Consider the following 12500-nt stretch of genomic DNA (forward strand, 5'->3'; position numbering starts at 1 on the left):
AGACAGACAGACAGACAGACAGACAGACAGACAGGAGGGACAGAGAAACAGCCAGTGGAGGCTGAATGTTAGAGTGCCTGCTTTACAGGTGCCTGTCTCTCTCCCACACATTGAGACTGCTCACCTTTGAACAGCTCACCACAGCTGCTCTCTAACTCTGTCTAAGTGTTACATTACTGTCAGCCACCCTTTGTTTATTTCCCAGATCCCTCTTACTCGGAGAGGTCTGCCTATTTGCACTTAAATATCCCCCACCCCCCATTTGGAGGTCTCCAGTCTGCAGGGATACATATTTGACAGAGAGAGCTTTAGACAAAGTGATGCTGGGACTCTGCAGAGCCTCCTGCCCAGTCCGCTGGCCTGCCGAGTCCCAGAGGAAAGGGTGGGACAGGGTTAGGGTGCCGGGCGCCTCCTGGGAGCAGCCGAGTGTCTGGAAGCAGCCAGGACTCGGGACAGTTGACAGTTTTTAGCCATGCTAGTGGCTCGGCTCGAGGGATGGCAGTCTGTGTCTGTTGGCCGGTGGATCCAACACTTCGGTCCAGACTGGAATATTCCAACATCGCCATGATTGGAATGATATTTCGTACAGACATGATGAATCCTGACTGGTGATCCCCTAACGTTAGCGCTACATGAGATCGGAAGATCTATATTTTAAACTCCAAAATCCCCAAAAAGTTAAATACAGAATACAAGACTGAGTTTCCCCGAGTATGCTGATATTCAACCTTTGCCTCATTTACATTATTAATGCACCACCCTGCCTTCTCTCATGCCCCTCATGAACAATATTCATCTCTTACTTACGCTACAATAAAACATAATGAGTTCCACCACACGTACAGGACAGACCACGTGCACAGCACCACAGCAGGTGTGATGAACGGGGAGCGGCCGGTTGAGATCAGGACGGTGGTGACTGATTGTCTGCGCTGCCTTTAAGAAAAGCAAGATTATTCATTTTGTCAATAAGTGGCCAATGCAGCACACTCAGTGCTGTCATAACAAGCTACTGTTAGCATAATCCTGCGTTCCTAGCGTTGATGGATGAGTTAAAGAAAGACGGATGTAAAGGGAGGAGGAGAGGAATGATCAATGTGAAGAGGAGAGAATAATGCAGCCTAATTAATGATGGAGCGTCAAAACATGATGCTTATTAATGTGTTTTTAATCATTTACACTTCTGGTATGTGGAGCTGTGGTGTTGTACAGTCTTGTCTATGTGACAGCGGAAGACTTACATGGAGGCTAGCATGACGAGCATTGTGTCCTATTATAATACTGAACATGGGCCGGCTCCACCTCACATGAGCTGGACTAGATGAAGCAGTCTGCGCTACGATCCACGATGTTCTCACTGGAGCTCGTGTGTCTCTAGTTCCTAGATCTCCAGGTGACGAGCACATTTATGAAACGCCGGTGAGCACGGGGTCTTACACCGGACGCAGAGACAAAACAAAGTTCACCTGCTGAAGTTCCCACGTGCAAATACCTCAAACATTAATGTGCGTCGGCTCAAATACGCTGACGGTGTAATGTGCTGCATGTTGGAGCCACAGCTGCTGCATTATGGTTACGTTGTGCAAACAATTGACTTAGGCTAATTATGGTAATACATGTAAACTCCCTGCTCCTTCTCTGCCTCATTTATGTCTATGATTAAAGTTTCATTACCATTAAATCCCCGTGGTGTGTTGGAAGATTTCAATAATTAATTAAAGTGTCCAGCTGTGCATTGAGTAAGCAGGATGTTGGAGAGGTTTCAGTGTGATCTTCTGGCCTCCAGAGTGGATATCATCCAGCGTAAACACGTAGGGTGCTTCTGCTTCTGCTTCATCACCGCGTTGTCTTTTTATTTCTTTGGCCTGTTGTGCGCCCAACAGCATCCTGCTCCCTGAGCTTCTGTCTCAGCTGCCTGACGAGGTCTAACATACTATAGCCTGTTTTCAGGAGAGCAAGCTTCATATCATGTCACTGTGCTCTGCATTTAGTCTTTGAAGAGAGTTATGCTGTAACGCATGTAGTGAAGACTTCTCTCTATCTTAATCTTACTGAAAGTATATGACATTGTGAAGACGAACAGTAGACAGCGAGTCCCACCGGTCGCCTGCTCTCTTCTCTCTCTTTGTGAGAGGCCAAAACCCAGGAGGACACGGGATATCCAACCAGCCACAACCACTCCAAACACACACACACGCACACACACACACACACACACACACACACACACACACACACACACACACAGTTTCATTATGCTTTTATACGTGCAAAACAGAACACTAACAGCTCTAGCTAAAGATCAACATAAAGATTTCCCATTTCTTTTAAGTGTGCGTGTGTGTGTGTGTGTGTGTGTATATAGCTCTGGTAATGAACTGTTAGAGCCAATTAAATGCAGAAGAAGAAGAGGGGCGAATGGATTCAGATTCCTGATGATGTCTTTATGGAGCTCTGCTATTCCACACGGCTTAATTAATCATGGCAAAGTTCTGCGTGTGTGTGTGTGTGTGTGTGTGTGTGTGTGTGTGTGTGTGTGTGTGAGATTGAAAGTTGGTATTTTCTTTCTTTTATCGAGACGTGTATGTGTGTGTTACAAAGTTAAAAATATGTATATGTGAGTGTCTGTATGATAAATGCGCAGGGAGGCCAAAGGCCATTGATCTGATGGGGGCCTTCCTCTCACAGCAACCTCATCTTCACTTGAGCTGCAAAGCAATTTAGTAGCTTCCTTTAGAGCCAGAGAAACATTAGCAGGAAGGGGAAGAAGGAGGGGTGAAGATAAGGTAAAGAGAGAGAGAGAGAGAGAGAGAGAGAGAGAGAGAGAGAGAGAGAGAGAGAGAGAGAGAGAGAGAGACAGACAGACAGACAGACAGACAGACAGACAGACAGACAGACAGACAGACAGACAGACAGACAGACAGAGAGAGCGAGAGAGAAAAAAGTAGAAAAGATACTAATTAAGATTCATGACAAATAACTGGGGCTTTTAGCCAATGGTGGCAAAGATCTCTGTCCTCATCATTAGTTAGAGTACTGGTGAGTCGGCAGGAATTGTAACTGTGGGATGCCTGCGTGTATATACAGTATGTGAGCACTATTTTATCCATACATGAAATCAACAAAGATATCCTCTAACACACACACACACACACACACACACACACACACACACACACACACACACACACACACACACACACACACACACACACACACACACACACACACACACACACACACACACACACACGTAGTGAAATCCACTAAGAACCCCTCTAAAGAGTTCAGAGACTTTTCCTAGTGCAACTAACAAAACCCACTCACATGTGTAGAATGTGAACGTGTGCCACTACGGTAAACTTTGGAGACTCAGCTGCTGTACAACTTACTTTACACACACTTACAGGACAACAGTGAGGTACACACAAAAGTGGAAATCATGCATTTCCCATTAGGCAAGGACGCAGTTATGGATGTAATAATCAATAACCACAGATCATTATCTGCTGATGTTTGAAATATGTCTTTGGTGATAATTATGCCACCTGACTCGATATGGTCTGCTCCTTAATCTTTAAAAGTGGATGATTGTTTGCATTATTGAGCTTTATTAGGGGCTTTACAATAATAATGTTGCCACACAAAGAAGAGAGTGGCAGCAGTAAATAACTAACATATGGCTAATTCATATTAAATAATATTTTAGTTTGAATTTTATGGGATTAATGTAAAAATCTGTTTACGATTTTTAAATATGTAAATTTATATATGATATTTATTGGTTATAATTGAATAGCCATTTTGTCAATATTAAAGAGGCGTTTTTTATTCTTGTGAGATTTGTTCCCAAGTAAAGAAATGTTTTTATGTGCTTAGGACTGTGCTTTACTTATGGCCTGATGATAATCATCATCATAACCCATCAGGGATAATAAAATAAAAATGTGCGGTAAACAAATGGCTTATTCAGTCTCTTTGTGGGTTTAATCAGTGAAACTAGTCCCTCAGCGGCTCCTCCTCCTCCTCCCTGCGTTAAAGAGCTGAGAGCAGCCTGTGCAGACAGGTGGGGGAAGACAGAGGTTGCAGCTCTCTAACTGTAAGACCCTCTCACTGCAGGGCCCTGGTGCAGCCATCTCTGTTCGGCATCAACGCGTGAATATAATTAGACAGCAACTGAGAGCAAGGGACTACACCCTGCATCCAGCAGAACTAATCAGGCCTGTTTGAGCAGAAATGGCTACAAAATGACATGAAAAGAGTAAAAAAAGGATGATGTAAAGTGCAGAAAGATTGCAGCCATGTTATTAAGCGTGCCCGTTTCTACAACGACTGAAAAACTCAAGTATTTTGTGTCCATCATTTTCCACAAAGACTTGCAGCGAGTAAAATGGTGCTAAAGCATTATCCTGTGTAGGAATGCAAAATATGGAAGGACAGGAGTAAAATTCACACTCAGTTTGTTGAGACAGTAAAACACCATCATGTGTCCGTCTGCAGACACACGCTCACACCGCCCTGATAAGAAGCTGTTAATGATGAAGCCTCCTACAGTCCCTCATCTCTTCAAACAGCTGCTAACTCTAAAGAACTCAATCTGACACAGTAGAAGAAAACACATTTACAGTAAGCCTGGTGGTATCCACATTTCTATGATATATTCATTTCCTTTGAGAATTTCAGACGGTGAACTGTATCTACTGGTAGGAATACTAAGGCAGGAACTTTAACACTACAAGTGCTCACTGACGCAGTATTCTTCACGCAGAGAAGGATGAAAAGTCAACATTGTTTCACTGAAATGCTATGAAATGCAAGATGAGAGTGATATGGAAAGAGAAAGGGAGACAGGAAGCAATGAATAAAACATAATGTACTGTGGGGGGGGGGGGAGGTTTCTCTCCACAGTATGTTAATGTGCCCCGAGCTACGTAGCCTGGCAGCTCTCTCTGTCAGATAACAGAATTAGTGATGAAACATGTATGACAGGCAACATCTCTACATGTCTTTCTCATACACACACATAATGATGGAGGATGCCAATATTTGAGTATTTAGATAAATACATGTTTAAGTCATTTCCTCCTTCTGTTGCGCCAAAACAGACTGCGATGCAGTTTCTCCCTGCGCCCGGCCTTAGTTCTTACCGTCTTAATTCAGCTTTCATCTAAAACATTTACCAGATAACAGATTTGAACCCTGGATTCAAATCTTTCCTCAGGCTTTACGCTTTGAAAGTCTTGATCTCTATAGCTTATGTGTTTCTGACCACAATGCTTTTATTTTAAGGCACCACCACCTCCTGCTCCCACAGTCTACGTATACTTCTTCATAGCCTCAATGCCAACTCTGCTGACATCCTCTATAAGTCTGTCACCAATGCATCTACAGAGCAATAACCAAAAAGGTAAGGCAGCAGCTACTGTGCCGTTACAGGCACTCAGGCTGCAGCTGATCAAACTTGACTCACTGCAAACGTATGGACATTCTCACGTAATTCACTTTAGCCTGAAAATAAAGAGCCACACTGCAGAATCCACACATGACAAGTCCACACATGACAAGAGAAACAATGCATCTTAATATTCGCTACGAAGATTTGAGACAGAAAGGATAGTGGTGGGAGGAACACTGACCGCAGTTATGGTCTTTACTGGAAGCTAGTTGTTGGACTATGAGCCGATAGAGCTATCTGGTATTCAAAACAGACTTTTCAGCCTAAAGGTGGTCCGAGGAAAGTAATGCACAATGGAAAGTGTATCCAACGGATACCACAAATGAATGACCGTTAATTTCAAGACACTTCCTCCTGATTGAAAGTGTTGGTCAAGGGAAATTCAGTAACTGAACAGTGGCATTGGGTCAGAGGTCACCAAAATATGGCGGCCATTCATCATGTTGTGAGAATCATTAATATTGATAATAAATGTCTCGGCAATGCGGCGAACATTTGTATCGATGCTCTCAGCCCAACTGTCCCACTGACATCACCATGCCGTCACGTAAACCTCAAACACTGAATGCTTTTGAAAGATAGGGGCATGACATAGTAGAGCACAGTATTATTTAAATTAGACAGAAACTGGAGGTGCAGACAGGTGTGTGTGTGTGTGTGTGTGTGTGTGTGTGTGTGTGTGTGTGTGTGTGTGTGTGTGTGTGTGTGTGTGTGTGTGTGTGTGTGTGTGTGTGTATTCACAGAGTTGGAAGATGAAGGACATTTAGTGTGGTGTGAATGAAGCTGTGAAGATACAAAGAAGATCTCTTTGGGATATTGTTTAACACCTGCCTAGAGACAGGCTGCTGCTAGCTGTCTCTGTGTGTGTATGTGTGTGGGGTGTGTGTGTGTGTGTTTCTTCTTCACATGCACATCTTTCTCACCCTCACGCACTCTCACAGTCTCTCTCACAGACTGAGGGGGTATCTTCACTGTGGCCATCATAAGAGGGATAATGAACTGAAAATAGGTGAGTATGCCCAAGTACTGAGGCCAGGCAGCTGCCAGTTGTTCATCACTTTAAAGTAACTAAACCCCCCCTGGAAATCCTGTACAACTTTGTCACGTACTACTAATTTAGGGGAACTTAAGGGAAAGGATGCAGAGTTCCAACAGAGTGCTCACAGTGTGGTCGGGAACAACAAACATCAGTCTTCAGGCAGAGACTTACACAGATTCTGGCCTTAAAGGCCAAGGCAAACCAACATCTAAGAACCACAAAGAACTAGCAGCGAAGAACTAGCAGCGAAGAACTAGCAGCGAAGAACTAGCAGCGAAGGATTAGCATTGAAGAACTAGCAGGGAAGGACTAGCATTGAAGGACTAGCAGCGAAGGACTAGCAGCGAAGAACTAGCAGCGAAGAACTAGCAGCGAAGGATTAGCAGCGAAGGATTAGCATTGAAGAACTAGCAGGGAAGGACTAGCATTGAAGAACTAGCGGCGAAGGACTAGGCGAAGGACTAGCGGGAAGACTAGCGGCGAAGAACTAGCAGGGAAGGACTAGCAGGGAAGACTAGCAGGGAAGAACTAGCAGCGAAGAACTAGCAGGGAAGGACTAGCAGTGAAGGACTAGCAGTGAAGGACTAGCAGTGAAGAACTAGCAGGGAAGGACTAGCAGCGAAGAACTAGCAGGGAAGGACTAGCAGGGAAGGACTAGCAGAGAAGAACTAGCAGGGAAGGACTAGCAGGGAAGGACTAGCAGTGAAGGACTAGCAGGGAAGGACTAGCAGGGAAGGACTAGCAGGGAAGGACTAGCAGGGAAGAACTAGCAGCGAAGAACTAGCAGGGAAGGACTAGCAGTGAAGGACTAGCAGTGAAGGACTAGCAGTGAAGAACTAGCAGGGAAGGACTAGCAGCGAAGAACTAGCAGGGAAGGACTAGCAGGGAAGGACTAGCAGAGAAGAACTAGCAGGGAAGGACTAGCAGGGAAGGACTAGCAGTGAAGGACTAGCAGGGAAGGACTAGCAGGGAAGAACTAGCAGTGAAGAACTAGCAGGGAAGGACTAGCAGGGAAGGACTAGCAGTGAAGGACTAGCAGTGAAGGACTAGCAGTGAAGAACTAGCAGGGAAGGACTAGCAGCGAAGAACTAGCAGTGAAGAACTAGCAGTGAAGGACTAGCAGTGAAGGACTAGCAGGGAAGGACTAGCAGTGAAGAACTAGTAGGGAAGAACTAGCAGTGAAGAACTAGCAGGGAAGGACTAGCAGGGAAGGACTAGCAGGGAAGGACTAGCAGTGAAGAACTAGCAGGGAAGGACTAGCAGGGAAGGACTAGCAGTGAAGAACTAGCAGGGAAGAACTAGCAGGGAAGGACTAGCAGAGAAGAACTAGCAGGGAAGAACTAGCAGTGTGTGTGTGTGTGTGTGTGTGTGTGTGTGTGTGTGTGTGTGTGTGTGTGTGTGTGTGTGTGCGTGTGTGTGGCGTTTGTTTGTTTGTGCATTGATGAGAGCGATAGATAAATTATGCACGTGTTGCTGTTATGAGTGCTGACTTAAGCGTTGACAGTGATTGAGTGGCCGTCCATGGTACAGAGTAGCTGAGCTCTCCATCATCCGGCCTGACAGACACAGGTGACTGGTACATTTGATGTGCTTGTCGCTGAACGTAATGCAGTCTTTCATCCCAAAATACAAGATGGAAGTTCCTGGATTACAAATGTTTGTTCCAGTGGTCAAAAATAATATAGATAAAACAAAGTCATGCTTGATGGCGTGTTCCTTCAGTACAGTACAACCCACTGATACATATTTGCCTGGTCTCTCTAACACAGTAGGAAGTTGTTCAGTTGCTGTTTCAAAGTTTGTTTCCCGACACTGATCGGTACTGCGTTCCGTTATCGCGGCTGGAAGGGATGATTCAGTGATTGCTCCTCTCCACTAATGGAGCAGAGTAGTAACATCTCTGTGCTTCTGCTTCTGTGGTTGTTGCTCGGATTGTGTCCATTGTCTCTCCATCAGTCCCTCTGGTCAGGACGATAGTTTCCTCAGACACATACTGGACTTAACACCAATTATTTTGGTGACCCCCCTGACCTCTTTCCTCTAGTGCCACCAGCAGGAAAAACATCCAATTGTGCACAATTCATCAAGTCACATTCATGCTCTCTGGGTGATAAAGCCTTATTAATTTTAAAACATGATGAGAACAAAACCCGGAGTTGAAAAGCAATGAATATATGCAGCATGTAGGAGCTGATCCACTGACCTGTTAGTGAACAGGAAACTGGCCTAGTGCACTCATATTTCTCATTGATTCAACCGCACTGTATGGAAAGATGTACACACGGATAGAAGACTCACTTTTACACATTGCTCTAACAAGTATGCAAACAAAATCTGGAAAGGAATACGTTTGTCACACACAGTGCAGGGATCAGTTCCAGAGCATGCCTCAGAGCAGCAGTTTGAAGCATCCACACAGAGGATTTACAGCATCTCCTTCTGCTGGAACAAAGAATTAATGGCAGCCTTTTGCTTCACAGTGCGACCTCCAACTCGTTCTTCTTCACCAGAAAGAAGACTGCTTGGATTTAGATTCCTGTGCTCGAACATACACACATCGTATCACCCGTTATGCCTCACACACATTACACTTCAAATCATATGCAACTGATGGCAGAAGTTCTCTTTCCGTGTATTGCGGTAAGAAAATTGGTTAATTCCAAACGAAAGGCTTCAAGGGTAAGCATTATTAAAGAGCTCAGGGAGGACGAGGAAGAGTAACGCTTCCATTATACTCCACCAGCACCCAACAATCTGTCTTAAGATGGATGCACATTAAAGAAAAGAATGTCCACACTTGGACTGTACAGTGACAGTGGTCCCCTGTCAGCTGCTACACAATGACAAATGTTCCCTTTTAGATAGCAGAGAGACATTCACACTCGAGAGTTGATGTGCAAGGACGGAAAAAGACAAGCGGTCTAACCAAGACTGAACACAAACCACGACATAATGAGAACGGTTTCATCGGACTTTCTGCTGTTAGGACGTAATGTTGCGTACCTGGGCTTGAATGTCGCACCCTTTAACTTCTGCAGCATTTAAACATTTGTATTTGTGTATTTAAATGATATGAAGAATGACAGTCCACTGTTCTCTGTCAGTGTGGCTGTGCGTTCCTGTTAGTACTTACTACTTATAGGTCTCTGAGCGAACATATTCAAACACATGGGAGACGCCCAGCTGGAACTGGTCTGCAATGGGTGTGACCCAGGGATTATTCTCTGCTTTGAACACCTGTTTAGGACCCGTCAGATCCAGGTTACCTGCAGACACAAGGACACACAAACACAGTTTATTAATACAGTTACACACATTGACACCTGGAGATCTGTTGGCTGGAGCAGTTCCACTGAGCAGGCAGGTTACGGACGTGCGTGTGTGCGTGTGTGTGTGTGTGTGTGGTCAGTACCAAGTTCAGGGGGCAGGACAGTCAGTCTGTTGCCCTGGATGTGGAGCTCTTTGAGTTGAGCCAAATCCCCGATCTCCTTCGGCAGCGAGATCAGATCATTATCCCTCATACTCAACTGGACAGGAGGGAGAAAAGAAGAACAACAAGACACATTTAACACACAAGATCTGACACTTACACAGAAACTACAGCATCCTGAATGTGTTAAAGCACAAACAGGTTAAGCAAACTCAGAGTGGACCAACATCTTCCAGCTGTCTTTATTCAGATATTCCTAAAATACGCCAAAAATGTGCATTTTTTGGTCATATTTAAAAAGCTGCACATAAGCCTGGTTCTGTTTTATAAATCTAAATCATTGTGGAGCTGGGCGCACTTAAAATATACCGCTTGCGTATCGATACACGTGTCCACTCGGTCGCTCAAAGACCCGTCAATGACAGATCGCCAAGGTTTTCCCACAGTGCCAGAGCAGCTGTCATGACGCACGGCTCATCATGTTTCTGCTAACCATCATTGTGGTAAAATCTCAAACATCATCATTATTATTATTATTATTATTATTATTATTAAACGTCAGACGGATGATCGACGATTCATTCATGTTGAAACAACAATGCTCCACCATTCAGGATGAAATTAAAGAATTATTAACAGAGAGATGCCGGCTCAAAAATAAATCTAAAGCCGAGTGTCCGCCTGGTCTGAAGTGTGCGGGAGGTGCACACTAGCTTCTTTTATTAATAGTTTACGTGTGGGAAAAGACAAATTCTTCTTTTGTGCGTACAATGATGGGCTGAATGCAGCACATACTACTGCATTGTGTCATCTGCGTTGACATTTACTTACTATTTGCAGCTTGGTCAGCTTCCCGATGTCAGCAGGCAGGGCCTCGAAATCATTGTCGCTCAGATAGAGACCACGAAGAGTCGCTGCAAAACAAGCATCTGTGTTAGTCGGTGTGCGTGTGTGGGAATGTCCTAACCAGACTGGAGTCTGATCAATACCGCCAGTCAAGCCTGATTAATAATAGTGTCTCACAAACTGGACAGAATCAATCCACGCAGACCTTCTGCTTGTCTGGGAAGACAACCGACACCTGCAAGACAGCTTTGTCAACGTGCGGTGAAAAAGAAAAAAGGGTTCAGCCGTTTCTGTGTGGGCAGGAAAAGGATTTCTCAAAGAGGAGGTGACACTGTTGTCTCATGTAACCGTTACAACATGGAGCCAAAAGCTATTTCTGCTGTAGAGTCCAATTCATCTTTTAATTTGTAATCAATATTACACTGTACACGACTAATGCGGCTCCTCGTCCCCCTGCACCTACTGTATGTTACCCGCCGGAGTGGAAGCCCTGCGTCACATCATTATCAGCGGGTTGTGCTGCTTTGCCAGCCTCAGATCAGTGAGCAGAGTAGTAACCAGGGTTGTGACGATCCTTTGATCTGGATCGACGTATCGATTAAATTATCAACTAGAATTACCGCCTCCGGCAACCAGTCAGCTACGGGTCTCAGTGAGCTTGACCTCCAAAATCTAATCAGTTAATCTTTCCGTGGACATTTGTGCCAAATTTGAAGAAATTCTCCCCCAGGCGTTCACGAGATATGGTCACGAGATATGTTCACGAGCTAAGGTCACGAGCTAAGGTCACGAGCTAAGGTCACGAGCTAAGGTCACGAGCTAAGGTCACGAGCTATGTTCACGAGATATGTTCACGAGATATGTTCACGAGATAAGTTCACGAGATAATGTCACGAGATAAGGTCACGAGATATGTTCACGAGATATGTTCACGAGATAAGTTCACGAGATATGTTCACGAGATGAGTTCACGAGATAAGGTCACGAGATAGGTCACGAGATAAGGTCACGAGATATGTTCACGAGATAAGTTCACGAGATATGTTCACGAGATATGTTCGCGAGATATGTTCGCGAGATATGTTCACGAGATATGTTCACGAGATATGTTCACGAGATATGTTCACGAGATATGTTCACGAGATATGTTCACGAGAATGCGACAGACAGACGGACAAGCTGAAAACATAAAGCCTCCGGTCATGGCTGTAGCCGGCGCATAACAATCCAACATCATTGGTGCAAAGTGAAAACATATTTAAGATATGCCTTTATTTTGAAATTCCAAATCATTTTTAGTTGCTCTTTGTGAGTTGATATAAATATAGCCGATTGTGGTAAATGGGCATCTGATACGGTCTCATATTGATCCCAGGCCCCTGAATTGAATCTAACATTGTGTCGTAGCAGACTTTGTTATAACAGCAAAAAACTTCTTGTTGTCCAAAGAATCAATAGAATATCATAATGGGAAGAAACTTGTGATTCACACCCCAAACATTATAGTTATGATACCATTTAAAACATCCTACTTTAGCATAAATGCCCCAAAAGTTACAAAGCCAAGGACTCAAACACGTATTCACTTTACATACTGTTGTAAGGAAAGCGTCCTGAGTATCAGCGCATAGAGCACAGAGCTGTATAAAGTGGGATGTGCTCATAAACATGAGGTCGTCCACCATGTTGTCCGCTGCATTGGAAGGTGTGTACTTTGGTGGATTGGCAAC

General features: G+C 44.4%; 1 protein-coding gene across 1 annotated transcript in view; it reads right to left on the reverse strand.

Annotated features, from left to right (window-relative positions):
• The window catches only part of rsu1 (Ras suppressor protein 1), a 26151-nt gene that overhangs the window by 4326 nt on the left and 9325 nt on the right, over positions 1–12500 (reverse strand). Inside the window, exons 6-8 of the mRNA XM_029458162.1 lie at positions 10756–10838; positions 9907–10021; positions 9628–9760 (exon numbers count right to left, since the gene is read on the reverse strand). Of these exons, the coding sequence (XP_029314022.1) occupies positions 9628–9760; positions 9907–10021; positions 10756–10838 (331 nt within the window). The remainder of the gene's footprint in view (positions 1–9627; positions 9761–9906; positions 10022–10755; positions 10839–12500) is intronic.

Source organism: Cottoperca gobio, chromosome 20 (assembly GCF_900634415.1).
Source record: "Cottoperca gobio chromosome 20, fCotGob3.1, whole genome shotgun sequence".
In the NCBI taxonomy this organism is placed as follows: Eukaryota; Metazoa; Chordata; class Actinopteri; order Perciformes; family Bovichtidae; genus Cottoperca; species Cottoperca gobio.